The sequence below is a fragment of the Cupressus sempervirens genome, chromosome 4, assembly GCF_028749045.1.
Source record: "Cupressus sempervirens isolate cs-2001-9-10 chromosome 4, ASM2874904v1, whole genome shotgun sequence".
Lineage (NCBI taxonomy): Eukaryota > Viridiplantae > Streptophyta > Pinopsida > Cupressales > Cupressaceae > Cupressus > Cupressus sempervirens.
Window position 1 is genome coordinate 783447565 of NC_143121.1, and position 24651 is coordinate 783472215.

At 32.2% G+C, this 24651-nt stretch overlaps 1 protein-coding gene across 1 annotated transcript; it reads right to left on the bottom strand.

The window, feature by feature from the left end:
• Positions 1 to 17700: 17700 nt before the first annotated feature.
• LOC149563743 (peroxidase 49-like) lies at positions 17701 to 20435 on the bottom strand. The gene is made up of 4 exons (XM_089826878.1): positions 19785 to 20435; positions 19402 to 19593; positions 19102 to 19267; positions 17701 to 18350 (listed from the first exon to the last, which is right to left on the bottom strand). Exons 1-4 carry the CDS (start codon positions 20022 to 20024, stop codon positions 17935 to 17937), a joined length of 1014 nt encoding a protein of 337 aa, XP_089683004.1. The 5' UTR covers positions 20025 to 20435; the 3' UTR covers positions 17701 to 17934.
• Between the last annotated feature and the right edge of the window lie 4216 nt (positions 20436 to 24651).

Genomic DNA, 24651 nt, shown 5'->3' on the forward strand with positions numbered 1-24651 from the left:
GTAGCTATATAAATCATCATCAAAATCATAATGGTCATCATGTGCCGCATTAACATCACTTTGGGGGCCTCTACATATATCTCCACTGCTAGTACAAATGTGTCCAAGTGGACAAATATCTCTCACCTGCATCCACTGCTTTGCTAAATTGTCCAAAAGGGCACTTAATGAGGTAAGAGCAGATGACATTTTTTGATAATGGTGTGGATCTGGGATGACTAGTGTGGGAAGAAGTACAAGAGGCTGAGGCCGTATATGATTTCTCATTTTATCGCTCAGCTTTGCCCCAGGTCTATCATGAGACATCCCTCCGCCAACCCCTTGAAATGCTCTAATATCAAAATAATTGGGTTTCAAACCCAATTCAAACTCAGCCCATAGTTTCCTAAGAAAGTACATAGGCACCTCATGATTAGCATGTAGTGGATGGTCAAATACCATCCACCACTGCTCCCAAAAGTGTGTTGCTATACGCAGATGTGTGCACCATCTAATAGAAATGTGAGGCTTCTTATCACTAATCTGCTCACCCGTCTTAGGGTTTACAAAATATCTAGTAAAATTTCCTTTAATTATTTTGAGATTATGGACCTCTCTATAGGATAGGCCATCAAAATAATAGGCACACATGTTTTGCCTCCATAATCTAAAGCTATCAATATTAGAATTTGAATACTCTATAGAGCGAACGACGCCTTGCATGCTATCTGCAAGGCATAGTAGGTGAGGAGGGGGGTGGGCCTCATGCCTAATAGTCTCAATATCTCACATGAGGTCACTAAGATTACACCTCATGCTCTCTCACAGACCCTCTATGATAGGTGGTGGAGGAGGACTAGGTGGTCATGGATGTGGGGGTGGAGGTGGAGGTGGAGATGGAGAGGGTGGGGGTGGGGGTGCGGGAAGGGAAGGGGGTGGTGTTGGGTCCATCAAATATAATCTGCATATATGTTTAAACAACATAAAAAATCATAAAATTACTATTTAATAAAATAAATCTAAAATATCAATTATATAAATGCACAGATATCTAAAACCATATCAATTAAATAGATAAAGTTAAACACTTAAGTATACTTTAATGTTAAGGCTAATTGAACATTATACCAAATTTAAACCTAATCATAAAATAACACTCCAAAAAACTATATTAATAAATCAACTTAAATGTGAATTCTTAAAACATTTTAGATAAATATGTTTATGATTATGCCTTAGCAATTTTGTATTATTAAGGATCAATATTAAAACAATTAGTCCATTGAACATATAAATAGGATTGTGGTTTGGGTTAGGATTGAACATATTATAATATCACACATAATTAGCCTTTTATATGGTGACATCTATAGGGAAATGTGTTGGTTGCCAAGAATTGAATAAATAACCCTTTAAGTAGGCTTAAATACTCTTTAAGTAGTTATGTTTTAAGTATCTATGTAGATGATAGATCTTTATCTGTGTGTCTTTGTTATAAGGAGGAACTACAAATCTAGTTTTTATGTTAGATATGAACTTGTTTTGTCTATGCAAGTTCAAGGGAACATGTTTTTGATATTAAGGAAAGGGATGTGAAAGTGCCCAATAGTTTAACCATTGTTTTGTTAGATTATGATCTAGATACTATACGGAATTACTTTATGAAAAATTGTAGTGATTTTATTATTATTAATATTTTATATCATGCTAGAGTAGTTACATTCCTATTCTATTTAGTTTTTGAAGTATTGTTGAAAACAATATTATACTTATACATCTCTGTCCTAGACCCCTAACTAACCTTATAGAAAGGGAAAATATATTTTGGTACTCCTATAAGATTTGTTATTCAACACTATTTATGCATTTATTTGGCCTACTAACAATCTAGTTCATATATTTGAAGTGGTTCCTATGAAAAATATAGTGTATTCTCCATCCAAGAATGAGGAATAGATAGAGACAACGATGGATGGTCTATCTACAATCTTAAATTGACCCCATTGATGTATTACATAAAACATAATATTAAGACCCTTTTCCATTTTTAAGCACTTCATTAGGTGCTTAGTGGACTTCATAGTTGTTTCTTGGAATAGGCCCATGATTTTGAGATTCAATTAGCTTTTTTAAGTTCTCCTTATTAGCTTTTTTTAGTTCTCCTTATTAGCACTATGGTTTACATCATTGATAAATGATAAAAGTTCATTCTATTCAAAGGAGGACCATATTGGATAATTTATTACTATTGTAGACTTGGCAAGAATTGATAAGATTTGGAATCAATGTACTTTAGATTCAATTCAAATATTCATTAAGCATTACATAATCATCACTATAGTTTAATGCTATGGAAATTAATGGTCCAATGTATTCTTTAGAGGATCAGTGGTAGGATTGTAAGGAATCTAAGACCATTCAAACATTATAATCAATTTATTACCTCTACTAAGTTTAAGCTTAGTGTAGATAAAATATGAGACAAAGAGATAAACAAATTCCTCTTGGAACAACGTACAAAGGCTCACTCAACCATCTAAAATTTACAAAAATAAAAACTATAAATTTTTATGTATACTTATTTTGTGACACTGGGGAACTATATTCTCATTATGGATTATATGTTCATCTCAGGATCAAACAAAGTTTAGTAATTTTACCTTTGCTGGCTCAAAATCTTAGTTATGAATGGGTTAAAAAGGTTATAAAAGAATAGAATCATACAAACTCATAACTAAAGTTGTAATGAATGTAGACTTATGTCACAATTTGAATGAGTAATGGACAATTATAAAATATACTTAATTTAATAGTTTGATAGAGAAAGTTTATAGTTAGTATAGTTTTAGTGTCTCAAAATATCACTATACCAAGATCTAGTAGTTAACTTAAGATAATTATATACAATCCCTATAAATAACTACATTAATAAATGAATATTAATACACAATCCATTTCATTATTTACAACTAATTATTAATAAAAAATATTCTCAAAATAATATTATTCATATTATCCATAATATTTCTTCAACCCAATTTAAAATTTAATTAAATATAGTTTTCAAACCTAGGTTTAATGTTACTTTTGGACATTATGGACATACTATTACATATGTTACCTGGCTAGGTAATATTTAAAGTTACAATTAGAATTGGGGCTTAACATTTAGGATTAAGTTTATTAATGATAAGGGTTAGGATTAGAATTAAGGTTATCAATTTTAATTATATAATTTGGTTAAAATTTTAATCAGTGTTAGGGTTAGGTTTAGAATTATTGTGAGTGTGAGATTTTATATCAAGGTTAATACTATTTTTATGGTCAATGTGTAGTTTCATTAAAAAAGATATGGTTTTAAGGTAAGGGAGCACATTTTGTAATGCCCAGCCAAAGGATCCAAAGAACTAACCTAAAGTTTTACTAAGTAAGCAATAACATGTACAATAATACATAAAAAAGATAAGAGATTACATTCCTTAAGGATCCCAAGATATTGAGTCACGTTTAATTTTTAAATAATTATACTAGAAGTAAAATAAATAATACATCCACATGAAAGAACAACTACAAATTCAATCCATTTAAATAATATACATTTGTTCTGAATGCCACTTGGCATTAATTTAGAATGCACAATCATCCATTGTACATGTCACATGGTATGAAAGGCCGAAAGAATATACATTTATAAAATAGTTTACATCATCCCTTTCCGATCCATGAAATAAAGTACAATACAATAAATAAAATCATTAAATACTTGGTTTTGTGTTTGGATCCCTTGGTGGGGCATTACACATTAAATACTTAGCTTTATATTTAGGATTTAGATTAAATTATTGTATAGTTATGGTTAGGTTGAGGTTAGACTTAGGAATAAAGTTAGTTTTTCTTTCTTTTTTATATGTTTTACAAACTAATCTATAATTAATTACTATTTATTTGAAATAAATATAATAAATTGAATGTAATTACATGTTTAAACAATCTAATTTACATCTATCTAATCATTCAACATTGTAATTTGTATTAAATACATCGAAACATCTAAAATAATAAATTTTAAATGAACATCTATGAAACTATTATTTAAATTAATAGATACAATAATCTAAAGATAATACTGTCAATTGAATTGAAATTTATAATTTTACATATTAAAACTAAAAATAATTAATAAAATGACAGAAATATAAAGCATAAAACTAAAAATTAGCACTATATCTAACGTTGAATTAAGGTTTGGTATTCACGTAATTGCTCACAAGATTTATAGATCCAGTCATTTGAACAGTGTACCATGTGAGGCAGTGGATTTGGCATATAGGGTTGTGAAGAAGAATTTGGAATATTATTTGTCAGATTTATTGTTGAAGTAGTAGAACAAAAACATGGACAATATCAAGACTTCAAAGAACAACTCTTGCAAATTTGGTTCTTTGTTAACATGTCTTTTCTTTTATTTTCAAAAGTTTTTTTCCATCAAAAGCTTCAGTGGTATGGAAGAAAGACACTACTATTCTATATTAGATTAATGATTTTATTGCAGAAATGGGTATAAATTTTGATAGCATTATGGATAATTACTTTGAAGATTTCAAGGAGAAGATGAACAATAGGTTCAAGATTCCTCCCAATCTTGTTGAAGACTACAAAGATGATGTATGGTTAATGGTTGATTGTGATAGAGTGTACATTCGAGCATATAGGCCTAGAATTGCATGGGTGAAACAAGGTTAACATTGATTAAACCAAAGATATCATTGAAACACTGGTGAATGAGCCAATATATCTAAAGCAACCTATTTTTGGAACTTATGAAGAAGCCAAAGCTAGAATTGAGCTTGAAATCAAGCTGCCCTAAGCAATTAGCAAAGGCAAGAGGAAGGTTGCCAAGTTGAAAACTACAAGTGCCCCTCTCATTATTATGGAGGGTAAAGGAGAAGATGAAGAGGAATCAGAAGAAGAAGAAGAGTAGGAATCTGAGAAGGAGGAAGGGCCAGTGAAAAAGAAAAGTAGGGTAATCATTACCAAGCCACCCAAGACCTCCACAACCATATTGACAAGGAGATCTAAAATGAAAGGAGATAGTGAAGTTGTACTTGTTAAGCCTCCTCCCACATTTCAAGAAAGACTCAATCAATTGAGAGTAGGTGCTAAAATTAATAAATTCAAAGCACTCAAGTATGAATCCAAGACTCCAGCAGAACAAAAGGAAGTTGAAGATCTGATCATGGACAAGCTAGGAAGATGGAAATTCTCTCCTAATCATTTTTCTTCACAAATACTTGTAGTCCTATTGAAAAACTCAAGGTTAGGTGTCAATTAGCTGAATAGGTAGCTAAAGACATATTTGAGCAATCCTTGAGAAAACTACTACCAAACATTTCAAATGTAAAGGTTAAGGTAGCAATGAAAAATAATGAAGAGAAAATAATGATCATTTTTCATACTTGTTTGATTTTGATAAAGGAAATTGAGCATCTAGTCAAGGATGTCACATCTATGTGGGAAAACATCTATCATTTGCACAAGCCCAGTGATGATCTAGTAGAGATTAAGGATGATGATGATGATGACAATGATAATAAAGAAGATAACAATCCATGTGTCACTTTTGTTGTTGAAGATTATCAGGCACTGAAGGATGATGATAAAGAGAAAGAGAAAGAAGCTAAAGAGGAAGATAAGGGAGGAGATGAAGAAAGTGATCCAAAGAGAATAGCAACACAAGTCATAGCCTCCCTTCTTCATTCTCCACCTAAGACTACTATATCATTAGGTTTGGAGATAGCTTCATAAAATGTGATAGCAACTATAAAAGACACATCAACTGTTCAATCATTATTTGCTACCTCACAGCTCCAGGTATCTCCAATGTAAGTGTCTACCACTTCATCTACTAAGCTGCAGCCTTCTTCATCAACTCCCGAGTCAACAACATTAGTAGTATGTGAAGCATCCAGTTCTATAATTGTGCCAACTTCATCAGAAAGATGTACAATAAGTTTACCATCATGTTCTACAATTTTGACTTCTACAACTTTGATAGAACCAACTTTTGTTCTAGTCAGTTCTTCTGTTGTAAATACTCCAGTTTGTGCTCAACCTATTGTATCTTCAATTTTTGATAGCACATCAGTTTTGGATTCAGTTAGCACTTCTTTCAATTTTTCTTTACTTGAATCCATTCAAATTTTTACTGCAAGTCTAGCTATCTCTACAATTGTTTCAATTCCTAAGTCCAAGATAGTGAGGTAATAAGTAGAACCAAAGACACCCTTGAAACTTCTACTTACTGGTAAGGAAATTGATGAAGACATTGATTTGAACAAGGAAATTATCATTCCCAAGTTGGACCTGGATACTACTATAATTGAAGAAATGAGATTGGTTAGTTAGCTTTTGGAGCAGAAGGCAAGGCAGAAATAACTTAGAGCTGAAAGAGATATAGAGTTTACAATAATTGAGAATGCTAGAATAATCCATAGGTGTTGATGTGGATTCTTCTCAACACATTTTGCTAAAATTGGAAGAAGCAATCAATAAGTTCAATGAGGATACATTTGGCCAAGAAAAGCTTATTGAAAAGGCAGAGAAAAGGTTTGATAATAAGGTGCTTGAGCACATTGCTATAAACTAGGTAGAACTATCTTCAATTTTGAGTAATCTTGAACATTCTTTTTCTAATGTGACATCATGTTTTGCTAAGCTTTGTGATGTTACTGAGTATACCAAGGAGATCAAAGAGAAACTCAATAATATTTATGTAGATATGAAGGCTAGTGCTCAAAAGCTATAGCTTGACCCTAGTTCAAGCTCATCACATCACATCAAGGTGAGATTTTTGTCAAATATGTAGGCATAATTGCTAAGAGAGGAAGCCAGGATCAGGTCCACATTGATAGATATACAAAACATGATCCTTCTAGTTATGGACTCAATATAGAAATGTGTTGCATATTCAAAAAAATTGGTCTAGGATAATAACTTTTCTATTGCAGATCATATGATTAAACTTTTTACAAAAGTTCAAGTGGCACTCTCCACCTGCAAATTTTGCAAGACAACTAGGATATGACATTAGCTCTTATTCTCAATGTACACTCCAAATTTATCTCACATTTTGGTGTCTCTATTTGAATATATTGCATGACTCTTTGGCATTATTGTCAAAAAGGGGGAGATAGAGATCATAAGAGACTTGTGGAGACAATAAGGGAGAAAATAGACTGATATATGCACATAAAGACTATGTATATATTATGTCATATGTATGGGGGAGATATGTGAAAATGTATATACTACAGCTTTACAAAGATCAATTTTGAAAAGTCAAAAAATGAATATGTCAGTATACATAAGGCTTATATGTGTTTTTGTCACTAATGCAAAAGGGGGAGATTGTTGGCATTATGTTGTGTTTTTCATTAGTGACAACACTTATTCAATTTTGTATGGTTACTGAGCTTATCACTCAATCTACAACTTATACTAAGCATTTAGTAGTTACCAAGTAAGATCACTTAGTTAAGCAGTTCACACTGAGCATTCCTGAAGCTACCAAGTGAGTGTGCACTCCAACAGTGTTTACCAAGCCTACAGTGTTCACTAAGTAGATAGTGGTCACCGAGCTTCTTAGTGTCTATTGAGTCATTAGTTTGTGTGATGAGAAGCCAATGTCTACCTGAGTGATGGATGTGTAGTGTTTACCGAGTGAAAGCAAGGCAAACGAAGGATTCAGTATCTATTGAGTAACACTATATCTACCCAGTCTCCAATGGTCACTAAGTTTGAAGCTACATTGTGTGATTAGTATGGAATGAGCTTCTACTTCTACCAAGTGCATGACGATGCCAAGTAATGTAGTGGACACTGAGTATTAGGAGTTCACCAAGTCAGCTTATAGAACTCAAGTTTCTACTATTTGGTCGACTCAGTAATATTTTGTTTGCTTTTTTTAGTCAACCTTGTAATTGTAAATATTATAATGGTATATATGTAATGTATTGTATCATTTACAATATATGGAAATGCATGATTATATCAAGGAATGGGTATGTAATATTTTGAGAATAGTGAATGCGAATCAGCAACATAGCAAAGTATTCAACAAGGTCTACGAGGAGCAGTAAAGATATATCAATCACAAGAGATGATCTGCACTTCAAGGATATAGTCAGCAATCAAGTTGTAAGTCAGATCTACTATTTCATCTTGATAGGTGAATTATTTTTGTAAATCCTTTAATAGGATAGACTTAATAGTCTTTGTTTAAATCTCTTAACAAAGTGTATACTTCATTGTATGTTTTTAAAACCTCTCACAAGGTGGATCTAGTAGTCCAAATTGCTCTTAATAGGGTAGATCATGAAAATTGGTCAATGTAAGTCCTAACAGCTAACTTTATACTACAATAGTGAAGTTTTGTGGTTATCATCCCCACCCTAGTTTTACTTTCTATTTGGAAGATTTTTGGGTCACCAAAATTCTGTGTTCGTGTTTATGAATGTTTATCTTTTCTAATGCATGCAATAGATTAGATGAATGAATGATGAATGGATTAAGTGTTGAATTAATTTAAAGTTTTTGAGGTTATTGATTCACCCCTCCCCTCTCAGTAACCTAGCTAGTCTTGATTATTTCCATCAAAACCCAATCAATGAAACAACATACAAACAAGCATGCATTAGGTATTTCTTTTGTACAGTCACGATCTTCACCTTTTTGGATAATGCGGGCAAAGTAAGTGGTACTCAAATTGACTTTGTTAATGTATATAAAGAATATCCAATATGAGTTCATCAAAATATCAATTAAAGCTACTACGGAATACATCAAAACTAGCTGGGGGGTTTCCCATCCAATTTTACCATCATTGCCTCTTATCATTCCATACATAAGAAAACTCTACACAAATGCCCAACTCAATTTTACAATCACTGTCATAACTAGACCAATCTTGGTCTTCTCCCCTACATAGATAGAAGCTAGTGAGTTGACTATTGTTTCCCTATCAAGCAATGAAAATGTGAACACAACAAGAAAATAAAACAAGAATTAAATCAATGTATTTGAGAGCTTGTGATATATCACATGGGTATGGTGCTAATTGGGAAATCCAACCACTTGAAAATAAGCCTAAATTTGTACTAAGTGTGAGAAAAAAGGGAATGACAGACAATAATTTTAGCAAAAATAGGAGATAGAAACAATAGTGTAATTGTCATCAATACACATAAATTCTACACCAGAATTGTTGCAGATTTCTTGTACATCAGTTTTGATGCATATTCGGTTACATGTCTAAAATGATTGACTAAACTATCGACTATACCTTGAACTTGTTCTTTAGGCAAGCACTAGTTAGCCTGTTACAAGCCTAATATACAATGACACTATTTCATTTTTTTGAAAACTCTGGCTATCATCAAAATTTTGATGTAGCCTGCCATCGATGGTATGACAAACCTATCAAATCATCTCTAGCTGGTATTGATTGTTCGATAGGGTTTTCTGTCAATGGTATAACAAACCCATCAAATCATTTTTGTATGGCATTGATAGTTTGGTGGGGTTTTTCATCGATGGTATAAAAAAACCATTGAATCATCTATGGCAAGCATTGATAATTCAACATTTCAAATTAGTTTTTTCGCACCACCATGTGACATAGATGGGGATGATTTTCGATGAAGTGACCCATCAATAAATCAACGTCCATGGAGTGCATCTAACTTTTGACACAATTCTAGTGACACTGAATTTTGACATTTAAGTGTCAAAATTTTGACCACCAATGCATTGAAAAATAGGTCCAAATTTACTAGTATGGTAACTTCTCTCCATCCTTTTCCTACTCTAGTTTCATGTCTTTAGAAAAGATAGAAGCACCCTTGTATAGGAATATATACATTAAAAAAAATACTATCAAAAATATTTCTCAACCTTACCCTTTCTTATACCAATCAGCCCATTGTGTATCTCTTCAGCTAAATGGGATGAAAAATCAAAGATAGAGCTCATTCCATACTTCAAAGTTTGAGCCATCATAAAAATTAAAGACCTTGGGATGTGATCTTGCTCATCCATGCCAAAAATGTTGCGAAGGGAAATATAGATGGCTTGTGCCCTAGGGTTGAAATACTTTTTTAACAAGGGCTCTGGGGTGGAAGGTGTTACAAGTGTTAGATGCCCTACCTTTGAAAAATGTTCTTCCGGTGGTCCCCCTCAAAGATATATTATATGAGCATCATACCTTGACTGTAAATCATCCAAATTGAAATTCCCATGTAGAGAAAGGTTACGGTTTAGAATAAAAACCTCTTTGATCACATCAATAGTTACCCTAAATAGATTATCTCTAGCATGGTTCTTCATGACCCACAACACAGGGTCATACCTCTTCACCAACATTTTCAGCAAATCATCATCCATGAAGACACCTGTCATAATCAGCTTCCCAATGTCAAACTCCCAAACATTTCTCAATGGTGTATCATGGTTCCTTTGCAAAAGTTACTTCCTAAATAAACTCCAAATCCACCACAGATGTTCGTGCATCTCTCAACTAATTTCCCTTGTCATAGTAACCCTCACTAATTCTCAGTCTAGGGTTTTTAGGGACCAATTACTTTCCTCTCATTGCTTGATTTGTAGATAGGAGAAATTGTTTGAGGAAATCATCATGTACATTCCTATGTTGATAATCCGTCTTTCTAGAAAAATCTCTTCGGGGAAACATCTTATTAATTTAAAAAATATTTGAAACAAAAAAAAATTCATTGCAATGTTAGGGCATTTACTCACAAATCTTTTGATCTCAACAAGATGATTTGTTTACAACAGTTCATAGTATGGAGGCTGAAATTTTGAGCTTTTGTTTACTTTACTTCAGTTATGTTTTTTTTTGTACCATATCATGGAATGAATTATAGACTTTATGAAGAATTCATTCGCATGAGGTTGCGTTGAAATACCATTAATGCTCTAATAATCGAATTGTGCATGTATTGCAAAGAATTTGAAAACTGATCATTGATCTGGGAAAAATTTGACAGCTATAATTCAAAGTTAATATTGCATCACCTTTTACTTAGCGCAACACATGTTGAGTTCTCATATTGTCACTTTGGTTAAAACTCGAAGACTTTTATTTTACAAGATCATGATATCCCTTGATCCAACTTACATTAGACGATCTTCATAGTCCTTTTAGAAAATGGGTCCACTAAGAAATGTGTCATTCCCTTGTATTCTCACTTTGGTTTAAAATATCACATTTTGATTTTGCAAGAATGTGAGCATCATAGATCTTCTCATAGTAGAAAGTTAAGATTTCTACATGCTCATGTGGTAAGAAACTGGTCTACGCAGACATGTGGAAAGTCCTCACATTCTCAAATTAGTTAAACTTTGAACACCTTTATTTTCTGACAAAGCCAAAAGCGTGGATCACCTTTGATCTGATAGTTAGAAAAAGATTTCAATGTTTTTGTGCATAATGCTAAGAGAGAATCAAAACATGCCATGTGGTATCTTATGATGACATCATCCCTTTTGTAACTTGTAACATAAACTAGACCCACAACTCCGCATGTCACTCCCTTGCATTCTCACTTTGGCTAAACAACCTTCATATTCAGTTTGCATGAATACAACTACTATGGATCTTAATATGAATCTATGACTGAGAAAGGTGCTTGTTCTTCAGGTTGTATAATGTAATGTAGGCCCACTAGGACACTTTTCAACTTCTCATATTGTCACATGTTTTAAATAGCTTGCATCTTCACTATGCAACAATAAGAGGATTGTTGATATTCTCTTTGATCAACGATTGTGAATATTGCATATTACTCAATCCTTTAGGGATCCACAAGGACGCATACCATTCCCTTGCATTCTTGCATAACTTAAATGTTGATCATTTCTATTTTTAAGGATGCAAAAAACCTTGATCTAAAATCTAATCAACGACTAGGAAGTAACTAGGAGAGAAAACTTAGTCTGACTTGAGAACCAATCATGGCATGATAGTTGGCATATGACAATAGAGCATTTGAAGGAGTCTTTTACAAGCCCACGCTATGCATGTGTCAAAACCTTAGATTCTTGCTTTAGTTAAAGCTCACAGAACTTCATTTAGAGACAAAGTGAGAGGCATTGATATGAACAAGATCTTATGGCTAGAACAAGATGTTAATTGTTGCATCTCTTTTGGTCCCACACGATAGTTGTCAGCTCCTCACATTCTCACTTTGGTTAAACACACTACATCTTCAAATCGTGACAATCTGACAGCCATAGATCTCCTAGTAGATTAATGGCTATAAAAATAACTCATCACTTGTGTTAAAAGAATGCAATTTATACAAGACGTGGGCTAACTAGGATGAAACTATGGGTTGAGTAGAGACACGACTTAAGGAATTAACACTATTCTATGCAAATTAAAAAATTAACATGGAAAGAACCCTACCAAAGAATATTTAAAGTAATACTTAGGGTTTTTCAAGATATTTTATGCTTGTATTTAGGGTTTAATTCAAATTTCCCACCATAAACAAAGGATAAGACCATTTGAAATTCAAAATATTGTAGAATTTTTTTGAAATAATGGGACACAAATACAAGGACTAACACCACCAAAGAGGGATCATGGAGTTGAGAATTTTGAAAGGAACAAAAAATAGGAATGGTCATTCTAAAGACTTTGTAGAAGCCATGAAGGAGATACATGAGTAGGTGAGAGAGATTCTTTATTGAAATGCCCAAAAGGTTAAGGCTAAGGTGGATCAGAAAAGAAGAGATGTATAATTTCAAGGGGGAGACTTGGTTATGATCCATTTGAATAAGGATAGAATGACCAAGGGGAGTACAAAAAGTTAAAGGTGAGGAAGATAGGCCCCTATAGAATAATCAATAAATATGGAGAAAATGTATATAAGATTGATCTACTATTAGATGTACCCATATCTCCTACATTTAGTAGGGAATACGTACTACCTCTAAGAGGTACAGTACCTATTGTAGTAGATAATATATAGGGAAAGGATGAATAAGGAGACTAGTTTGTATACCTACCTATCATTTTTAATCCTAATATGGAGGGCATACTTGAGAGTAGACAAGCCAAGAGGACAAGGAAGTTGTAAATGGAACACTTAGTCAATTGAAAGGACAAGCGAAAATCAAACTAAACAAAAATGGAGGAAGCACATATTTTACAAAAAGGAGGTGCTTTGGAGAATTTGTCCTTTAACAGAACTTGAGAATTTCTTCCTAGGGGAAGTATGGTATAGGGGTAACATGGAAAAGCACTAAGGCCCTATTTAATGGGTGATCTAATTTTGTACATGGATAGTCCATAAGACCCTATGGATCATATGATGTAAGGATGCAATATGGAGTGAAAATCACTAAGGTCACATTCAATGGGTAATCTAATTTTTCACTTGGATAGTCCACAAGACCCTATGGTTCATTTGACAAAAGAATGTAATAGGGAGTCTAAAAGCAGAGGCAAGTTTTGGGCCTTGATGGCCTTTAAGGACATTAAAGAACATATTGGTCAAAATAGATCAAACATAGGTCCAAGGGATTAAAATTCAATCTAATGATATTTTTTGAAAAAATTGATGTAAAATAACCTAATATGGCCTTTTGAAGGATTATGGTGGGGTAGGTGAAGTGGTTTGACTTAATAAGAAAAAATTTCCTTAAGTAACTTTTGTGAAAATTGGTCCCCAATGGATAAGAAATTTGAATGGTGGTTAGGATTTGTTGGTATGGTTCGAAAATTGCTATATAATCCCCCTAATGGCTTAATGTACATGCTTGGAAGATTTAATGTTAGAGAAACAATATAACTTTGTGATTTTTCTTGCTTCTACACTATTTGGTATGGACTTCAGATATGAATCTGGATTGGGCCTAGACTCAAATTAATATGGTTATAATATAGATTGAGTTTGATTTTATTTACAATTGTTTTGAATTATTTGTGTGAAGGTCAAAGAAATTTAGAGCCAAATCTATGTCCATGGCTTGAAAATCAAGGTTTACTTAGGGCTTCATAATAAAATGCTTCTAGTCTAAATTCTAACCCTTGAAATTTTATGCTCATGGGTGGAATTCAAGCCAAGAGTATGTAATTTAAGAATTTATTTATTTATTTTTGGCTAGAAGATCTCAGGATTTATGAGAAACACATAGCCTTATCATAGCATCTCAGTTTGCTCTTGTGACAAAAAAATTGCAAATTTAACTTAAAAACATGGGGTTGGAGTGGTTCTAACAAAAAAAATGGTGGATTTGGTGTTTTTTGTACCCCTAGAAGTTTCTAAATAGTTGGAATAGTTATCAGGTCTAGAACAAGGGTAGTTTCTTTGGAAAATAGAGCTAATAAGGCCTAATTCCTTAATTAGCCCTATGAGTGATCAGAGGTTCATTAGAGGAGTTGGTAATTGAACCTTGAGGAATTAACATAAGTCATAAAAGGGTGTCCTAAAAGGTATTTTTCTAGGGGATCCTTTGGAGTTAAGCTCCAAAAACACAATAGACGAACCTAATTGAATCAGGTCTGTTCACTAGGTATTAAGAGACAATTTTTTTTTTTGAGTAATTCATAAAGAACAAAGTTGTACAAAGTGGTTGAGTTTAACTTGGAAGAGTATAGGCAAACCAATCCACACATCCTATTCTCCTTGGAACCTACTGTGTGGGTTTTTCATGATTTGAAAGGGGAATAAACCTATGGCAAAGAGTTGTTGGTAAAGATCGACCAATTAAGAGATTGTGAATCTATAGTGGTGTTGGATTATCCAGATTGGAGTCTTTCTCCAAGCCTCTATAAAGCGATTTTTATATGTTGATTGTTAAGATGATAGTGTTGGTTGATATTCATTGAATCCCTATAGTTGAGTTGTGAATTGGGTACACTAGTCTCTGCCCATTATAAATTCTCATAGGTAGACTTTGTACTCTCACTCTTCTGCACACAGGCTTACATGTCATTATTCTAGTTGGCATTTTGAGTCATGTGCACTATATATGTATATCCTCCCAAGTTTACTAATTGAATCCACATCATTTGAAATTTATTTATTTATTGTATTTTTGCTCTAATCCTAAAATTTAGGGCACGCAAGTACTCAACTTTCATGACCCAATTATTGCTACAATCCTATTAGAAGATCTAGGTTATGATGCTATAAAAAAATAAAATTTATGAATTTGATTTAGTAAAAACTTTAGATAGTAGACCATTTTTAAATTTATGTAATTATAATCCTTTTTTGAGTCTACTAATAATAGTATACTCTTTCTTCAATAATCCCACTATAATTTTTTCCTAATTAACCCATTGAGCATCAATTTTGTGTTATACTAACTATAATATAGCATCTCTTTTAATTTATCCATTCTGGTTAATTATTCTTTCTTTGAAATGATATCATTTCAAACATCATATCAAAGTTGGACAAAATCTAAACACTAAATTATATTCCATTATCATTTTAGAATTGGTTATTCTTTAGTACCACTTAGATAATTTTTATCCATTATTATTTAATTAAATAATTCTATTTTTCAATTAAATTTACCAAATAAATAAAAAAGACACTATTTCTAGCTAATATTCATCAATTATCCATAAGTAAAAACTAAAAAAGATAATATTCATTGTGGTTTGCTAACTATTCTATTAAAATTACTCAACACATTCATCCACTTAACTCACTCATTCATTATATAAATTTATTGATCAAACTAACATATCAACTGAATGAATGAATGCCTAGTTATCTTTGCAGGACCCACATATGATTGTGATAATTATTCATACACTTAGCTCACTCATAAATTCTATAAATTCATTGGTCAAACTAACATATTAATTAAATGAGTGAACGCATAGTTATCTCCACAAGACTCACATATGATTGTGATCATTATAAAGAAAATTTAAGGACTTGAATCATCCCCAAAAGTATATAGGTTATACATCATTTTCATATTAAACTTTTTTGACATTACTATATTGTTAAATTAATAACTCAAGAAATGTTAATGTCATGTGAAAACAACATATTCTTATTATCAATAGAATATAGATTATATATCCTATTTGATGTTTTTATTTTTCCCAATGATAAGTTTTACATATTAATTTTAAATCTTTTTATTCTAATTTTATGTGCATACTCACAAGTCTATCCAAATGTTTTTTAAAGTATTTGTATAATTTTCAAGAAGAGATTTGGTTATAAAATTGAAATTTGTAAATTAGTTGGCTCGTTCAAAGTATCAATAACATAATGTATACCAAATAGAAAGATAACTACATGAGGTTATTTAATTCAATTTTTAAATATTTATTTTTAACATCTTTTTTTTTTTAATCTCTGTTTCCTACTTTTTAAAGAGATAATAAGCGCAAACTCATATTTAGAAGAGAGAAATCTAGACTTTTCAAATTTGAACCTCTTAAATGTGTGTTAGTTATTGATCAACAATTGTGGGATCTTTAGTAGTCCACACTAGATGAGTTCACAATTATGGGATCTCTTTTCAACATGAACATATAAAACCACTGAAATTCATGAGTACGGTACTCTAACAATAGCACAATATCTAAGACAACACCAATGCATTAAGAGAATGAAACACAATTAAGTTCATATCTACTAAGTCATCCAATGTGAATGATAGTGAGTACACCGGATCAATGAAGGCACAAGCCATAATGATTCAAAATGAGGTTTAAACTTTGGTGGCAACATTAAAATACTACAACTTAGGCATCACACTATGGGATTGCTTCCCAAATTTATATTATTAGTCAAGATCAACATACAATTAATTTATTATAAAGACCTTATTTCCTCATCATGTAAGTGATTCTTCTGATCTCTTCATCATCTTTGAGTATTTTCTTATGCTTCATTGATTATGCTTTGTTTTCTATATTAGTTCTATATGATTTTAAGATTTTAATTTGATTGATTCTTGATTATTGCAAATTTATTGTTAGTATTTGATAAATATTTTATTTTAATAAAAAAATTGAAACTCTTATTATTCTAGAAAAAAGGTGCCTCATAACCTTTTTAATATAAGTGATGATATTGGCATGCCACCTTTTAAACTCACATGAAATGATTTTGACCTAGAGCTATGAACTAGGGGAACTAGTATTAGGGACCTCATCCCTATTTAACAATGTTGAAGCTGAAGCCTATGAGTACATCTAATCAGCAAAGAACAAGTCCATGATTACAAATGGCCTAACAAATATGTAAATATTGGTAGAGAAAACACCACTACCAACACTTCCACTTAATCACCACTAAATAATGAGTCCCAACCCTTATTAATTTTATTGTTACTTACAAAATACATTATTAATCAAAGACCAATAAAACTAGAAAAAGAAAAGGAAACCAAGAAGTATGTTATTTTAACTATAACTTTAAAGATAAATAGGAAGAAAGCGACCATATCACAAAGGATAATAATAATTTCTAACAACAATTTAAGTTACTCGTTAGAAAACTTCTTTGAAAGCGACCATATCACAAAAGTAATAATAATCTCTAACTACAATTTACTTAGTAGAAAACGACCATATTACAGAATAATAATAATCTCTAAGAATATTTGTACTGATTTTATTTCTAGAATATTTGTCTGTACCTGTAGAAAAAACGAATCTTTCCACAAAACAATTTAATAGATCCATTGAAAGATACATCATCCTTATTTAATGGCAGGCAAATGTTGGTATTTACACACACCTGCAAGAAGAGTAAACCCCTCTGGATTGACAAGGACTTAAAATGTTTGTTTCCTGAAATAATCTATCACAAATGATTATTAATTCAAGTCATAAATGTGCTTATCCCAACAATGAAATGACGGCAGCTCTCCAAAAGCTATGAAATATGACTAATTCATTTTACGGCATTTTTTTCTAATCTCTCCACGAGGCTTGATGAGAGGAGTAATGTTGCCCATCTTTATCATAGACTTAGCAAATTGTTGGAAGAATGCCTGAGAATGCTTTGCATAGAACTTCACTAACGCTTCTGTTTCGCTCCCTTTTGTAGAATACAAGATCTCATCTGTGATAAGAAGTCCCCTTCCTACTTCCAAGTTTTTGAAATAGTTTGTGTCGAATTTAGTGGGGGTCACTGGATCCAACGGTGTGGTCTGGTTGTCGTCTGTGCCTGTTTGTGGACACAAAGTCCTCAGCTGCTTTAAGTACGACTGGTCCACCGTGGGATCTGCCTGTCCATTTCCTGTAAAGTTGTATAGCCTTTGCTTGAAGCTTGTGCACCTCGATAATCCTATGGTGTGTCCAGCTGCAATACCAACAATTTGATCTAATCACAATAACTCTTAAACAATGTATTTTAAAGTATTATTTGTTTAATTGATTCATCTAGATAAGTCCTACTAAAAGAGCTACTAAAACAACCCCCCCCCCCCCCCCCCCTTTTTAACTATGGGAACACTTCGTTTTTAAAAAAAGCTTTTCAAATCTTTCTTTAGATATTTTACATTTTCATTTGAGTTTTAGCCAATATCCAAAGAACTTGCATAAAGCTTCAGAACAAACTTCCTGAACAAGTCAGATTCTACAATGTGTTACTTGAAAGTCCAGCTGCAATAGCAATAGTTGAATCTATCAGAATTATGATTATGCTTAAATAATGTATCTAAAGATCTATCTTTCTACAATTTATTGAAATAGTACACACGTCTTTTAAATTGATTGCCTATTATTTTTCTTCTTATTTTTCTCTTTTTCATCTCTCTTGCATTTTGATAATAGATTACAGAATGTGATCCAAAACATTAATGAAAAAAAACTGACACATTTATTCTACAATAATATCTTAAATTTTTATTTGTTTGGCTGGTTCATGTTAGATGATAAGTCTTAATGAGAGAAACTGTCCAAACAAGTCAGATTCTAGAATGTGCTGTTTAAATCTGACCCATTATACAAGAGTGGACAATATAGACACTGTCACAAGCCTAGGGTTGTGGATAATAGCTAAGTATAGATAAGTAAGCATGTCACATTAAAGTTAGGTTATAGGATCATACCAGATAGAACAACAAGATCAACCACGTTAAGCCCTTTGAGCTTGAATTTAGTCTCCAATGTCTGATGGGTTGAGTTGGGTGCGGGAATATTTTGGTTTGCCCCTTGTCTACTTGCGCCTCTTGAATCCCTTCTCCCCAATGGAACAACCCATGATGGTCCTCCACTCTATAACGGTAGTATTAAAACAATTAGTAACTATTTTATACATTATCTATGATGGTACTCCATTCTCAGTAACTATTTTACACATTATCTATGCTACTATATAAATAAAAAGACAATGTGGGGTTTTATCTTACAAGGACTACTGAATCCCTAGCTGTCACAGTAAGAATATCAGCACAAGATACTACACCCGGACATGCTTTTTCCACTGCACTCTTTATGTCATCCACAACATTGAAACCTCTTGCAGAGTTCCTGTTAGGGTTAGCTGTCTTCTCTCCTGTGAAGTTGGAGGTATCATCAAGCAGAATCGAACCATCACATCCCTACAGCACAAATGACAAGTTCGATTTGATCAAAGAACACAGTTGTCATTATTATGATATGCCATTTTTAGATTCAATCATGTGAATTTTGTTTTTCATCAATATTTTTTATCAGACTTTGTAATCTATCAAGAAAACAATGAGTAAAAGTAAATGGGAGAAGATGGGAGATTGAATTAAAAAATACCCACCTTAACAAAACAGTCATGAAAATGTAGTCGAAGCAAGGAAGCGGCCATTCTTGCTTCCTTTTTCACAGCCTTTGCCACAACCGGCTTAATGATTGCCTCAAGGTTGGGACAGGATTTTGCATAATAATCATGGGAGAGACCATTTCCATCATTCTGTGCTTGTAATGGATGAAACCACAACATCAAAGCAAACCCCACAATCATGAGAATATTGGGAGCAGTAGTACTAGTGTTCTCCATTTGTCCCCTCTCTGCAATGGCGGGGAGGGTTAATGGGAGCTTCAATGAATGCTCTTTTACTTAAAGGAAAGAGAAGAGAAGCTTTAGGTAAGGGATGAACTCGGACAATGATTATATAGCAAGTGAAACTATGAATAATACTTAAAGGAAAGAGAAGAGAAGCTTTAGATAAAGGATGAACTCGGAGAATGATTATATAGCAAGTGAAACTATGAGTATCTTCCTCACATTTTCTTAAATTCTTGGATAGTTAAACACTTATTTGCAAAAAAACTTCTTGTTGAAGAAGCTAAGAATCAGGGATGAAGGGTCTAGCAGGGCTATTTAGAGCTAACAGGTGGTGTTAGGTCAAGCTCTCAAAGACTGACGGATTGGAATTAGTAGAAGGTTGAAAGAGATGCTCCAACTACTATATGATACTCCAAAAAGATCTCTTAAATGCGGACTAGTGATGACATGAAAACAAACTTAATAAAGTTATAATTTGGCACTAAATTATCTATTATTTTAGAGTGCAGCAAGATGAACAGATTCTCTGAAACCAGAGCAGGTAAAGATGATTTGAAATGTTTTGTCTTCTTTTTGGTATTTTATGTTTCATTTGGACCACAGTGCTCTTCCAGTCACATCAGATCACCTCAATCTGAATTAATCGCACTACGAAATAAAAAAAAAGGTGTATACCTAAAGATGTTGTATTCCATATTAAATCATCTTTACAAGTATGGGATCATTTTAACCAATCTTGCTTCATTGTATGGCAATTTTTAATACTTCTTATTAAATTTCTCGTGGCCGCTAACCCTAATGCACGTTAAAGAACTAGGCCCTACGTTACATAGAGTCAAGCATCATGTACTATTCCATTGTCATACGTGTTAAGACTTAAAAGGCCATGATGAAACGGCTAGTTCTGATCTAGTCCGGGGCACATGTGCTATAGCGTTATAGTAGCAAGAAAATGGGGTGCTTCATGGACAATGCTGGAAAGGAGTTTGATGGTGACTGAATATTTTAAACCTGAAACGACATCTAATAAGTTGAATTTCATGGTGGAGTTTCACTGTCAAACCTGTTTTTCTTGACTGACAGTTGCTATCTAATCAGTATGGATAGAGCATATATTTATCCTATCCGACCTCCTTTGTCTCCTCCGAGTTGAATGGAGCTCAGCAATTCATAATGCAAAAATATAAGCTGTATTATTCTAAGAAAATCTCTACTTGTGTAAATATATATAAATATATATATATATATATATATATATATTCTATTACAAAGTCACAATCAGTAAATTAATCATACATCTAAAATATTAGTCATCTATAAATGTTAGAATTCTATGTTCAAACGGTAACATAGTCACTTTAAAAAGCTGAACAAAGTTTTCTTAAGATTTTTTTAAAAAAAAATAATATTCTATTAATATTAATAATCTTTAAATTCACTTGTGTAAATATTAACTCTTTTATAATATTCTATTACAAAGTCACAATCACGAAAGTCACATTCAACAAGCTAATGGTACATCTAACAAATTAATCATACATTATCAATAAGTATAAATTTTAAAATCTTCTTATTCTATTTTATTCTAAAATTACAATCAGGAAATTAATAATATTTCCAATAGGTTAGTCATAAAGTTGCACTTGGATGTTTAAAAGACAACATAGTTAATAAGGCGGTGCACGGTATATCTCCATGTGCAACTAATGAAATAAGAAATTTAGTTTAAGAATAATAGGTCTAATATGCTTTCCTATTGCAATGTAATGTACTCAACTAAAGAAAAAAGGTTATTAAAAGAAAGAGTTGTAATAAAAAGAAAGATAAGAAAACAAGGAATAAAGTTAATGTAGAAAGCTAGAGTGACATGTTGGAATAATAAAAGAGTGTGACATTTATATTATTTTATTTGATAATATATGAATATTTTAAATATTATATTTACAATTTATATATTTTCTTTAGTGAAATTAAGATATTTGTAATGTTGATTAGGAGAGTTTGAGAGTAGATTTTATTATATAAAGTTAAGTTAATTTTTAAATTAGATTTTTTTTTAATTTATTTTTCAATCAAATATTTTAAGTTTCATCAATATATTTTACATTTTTTTCTATAAGGTCAAATAATGTCAAGCATAAAATTTCAATCACTTAAAGAAAACAACCCAAGAGTAGATCAATGATACTGAAGGTTGTCAAGTTGAACCTTCACATTAAGTACCAAGATGGTAATGGTTGGAAGTATAATGAAAAAGCTACTTATTTATATGATGGGGTAGAGGATTATGGGTTAACATTAATGGAGGGAAAGGCTTTTCAATATCTCATTAACTTTCATTAACGAATTCAAGGAGATAATTAGAATTTGTAGAAAGAATAATTTGTATGAACTTATTGTGATATCTTAAAAATCTTAGGGAAAATGGATGTATATATGAATACAATATTCAGTCAATTAATATTTTGGCTACTCTAATGTTTTGTTTGTTTGAGGTTTATGCATTAACGTTATTTACTGACACTTGATTGCTCAAAAACAATTCCATATAATATAAATACTATTATTTATATTTATTTATCATGTTTTATTAATTACAAGTCTTCATAAAAAATGCATGGAATTTTTGATTAGCTACTTTGCGTGTGTATATTTAATTATAATATTTATACACATTAGTAATAGAATATTATGCTATGCAAGATTTATAATACTATATGACAAGTTACGAACATGGAAGGCATAGTGCATTATGACTTCTCTTGTTCGCCAACTTCTAGTGTGCACTATGAAAGTCAGTTGACATATTTGAATATATATTAGTAAACCATTTAAATGGAGTTCTTATTAATGGAGAAGCTATAAAATCTTATGATAAGATATTTAAAGGAATTTTCTACGTGTATCTTGTTAACCACCTCTTTAAAGTTGATAGTTAACCCCTCAAATGTCAAGAATCAACAACAACTAAAATATTAATCACACATCTTATAATACCCAATGATGCCCTGTATTTTCACCATTTTAAAAAGTCTAAGAATCCATTATGAAAATTCAGGTTAAATTAATGGAACTAGGGTTTACATTTTCATGTTGTAGAAATCTTGTTACAAAAGTCCTAATTTTATGTTCATATGCATATTTTTCATGTCTTAACCCTTGCGTTTTAAACAAATGTGCTAAGGGTTTTCACTCTTTAAACAAATGTGAAAGTGCGACATGGTTAAGTAGACAATTTTTGCGATGTCTCCATGGTTAAGCATAATTGCAGGGTTTGGCCAGCAATGATGCGAAAGGCTTTCACACTAAATCTCCATTATCAAAATAGCTCATGAATATGTTACATGGAGCATTTTGTGATAATACAGTATGATGCAGTAGGAATGATTAAGTGGCAAAGCAGAGATCGATGCCAGAGAAAGCCTTCACACTACTTCGTAGCTCAAAACCTTAAACATTAGCAATGCAGAGAGATGTGGAGATTAGCTTTGATCGCAGTTTCATGTGGTTAAAGATTGCAGTTTAAATGGACAGTGGCAAACTAGCAAGATATTTAATATGTTTTATAGGCTTGGTTTGAAGCTGGGTCATGTGGTTAAAAATATGAAGTGAATTAATAGTCACGAACAAGAGATTAGTCACATGCTAGCCATGTTCACTATTTTGCACGGTGTTTTGAAGGCATAGAATGAAGTGGCGAAGTAGCAAACACCCAAGCATTTAACTGCAACACCCCTTTACGAGTTGAATAGGTTAGTGCTACCACTAAGTGGAAAACAAGAGATTAAGGGTATTCACCAGATCGTGTTGTTAAGAAAGTAGTCAGAATAAGTCATCAAGAATTAGCGATGTAGTTAGATAAATTTCAAGTTGTTATTGCTACTTGATCTCACAATTAAAGAATGCAGGCCAAGAAAGGGATTGGTGTTCACCACTTTGCCAAGCCAAATGGTTAAGCGTAAAAGAGAGCCACGAACTAGAGACAAAGGGGTTTGCAGCATTGTGGGCTAGTAAAGAGGTTAGATGGAAAACCCTGTTAAGCTACGAATAGTTCAAATTGCTAAGGGTTTGCATGGTCACAACTTAAGATGAGTAATTGTAGATATCTAATGAGAACTAGAGATAAAGGAAGAAAAGGATTACCATTGTTTCATAGTTGTGTAAAGACATAAAGTAATGTATGGGAAAAGGGTAAAATTTAAATGTTTGACTTTCAATACATGCACTATAAAACATGAATGGAATAATTTTTTGAGTTTTGAAAGAGTTCATGCATGTCTATCTTAAACACTATTAATGATATTTGCATCTTAGGCACCATTAAAAAAGGTGATGTAAGAGAATTCTTGGCACTAGTATTCACAAAGTTCATTGCTAAGGAGAAGATTGTATATGAATTGATTAGGGAATTGATTTGCAAAGAAGTGTTTGAAGTTTTGAATTAAAAAATTATGGAACAGGAAGAAGGGATGTTAATTGTAGAGGTGAAAATAAAGAAATTTCCTCCTGGTGTTGAACAAGGAAAAATGAAGATATCAAGTGTGTTTGTTGATGAATGGGTTTATTACCTACTAGGGTCATCAAATGCCTAGTCTTCCAATTCGCTCATCTTGAGAGA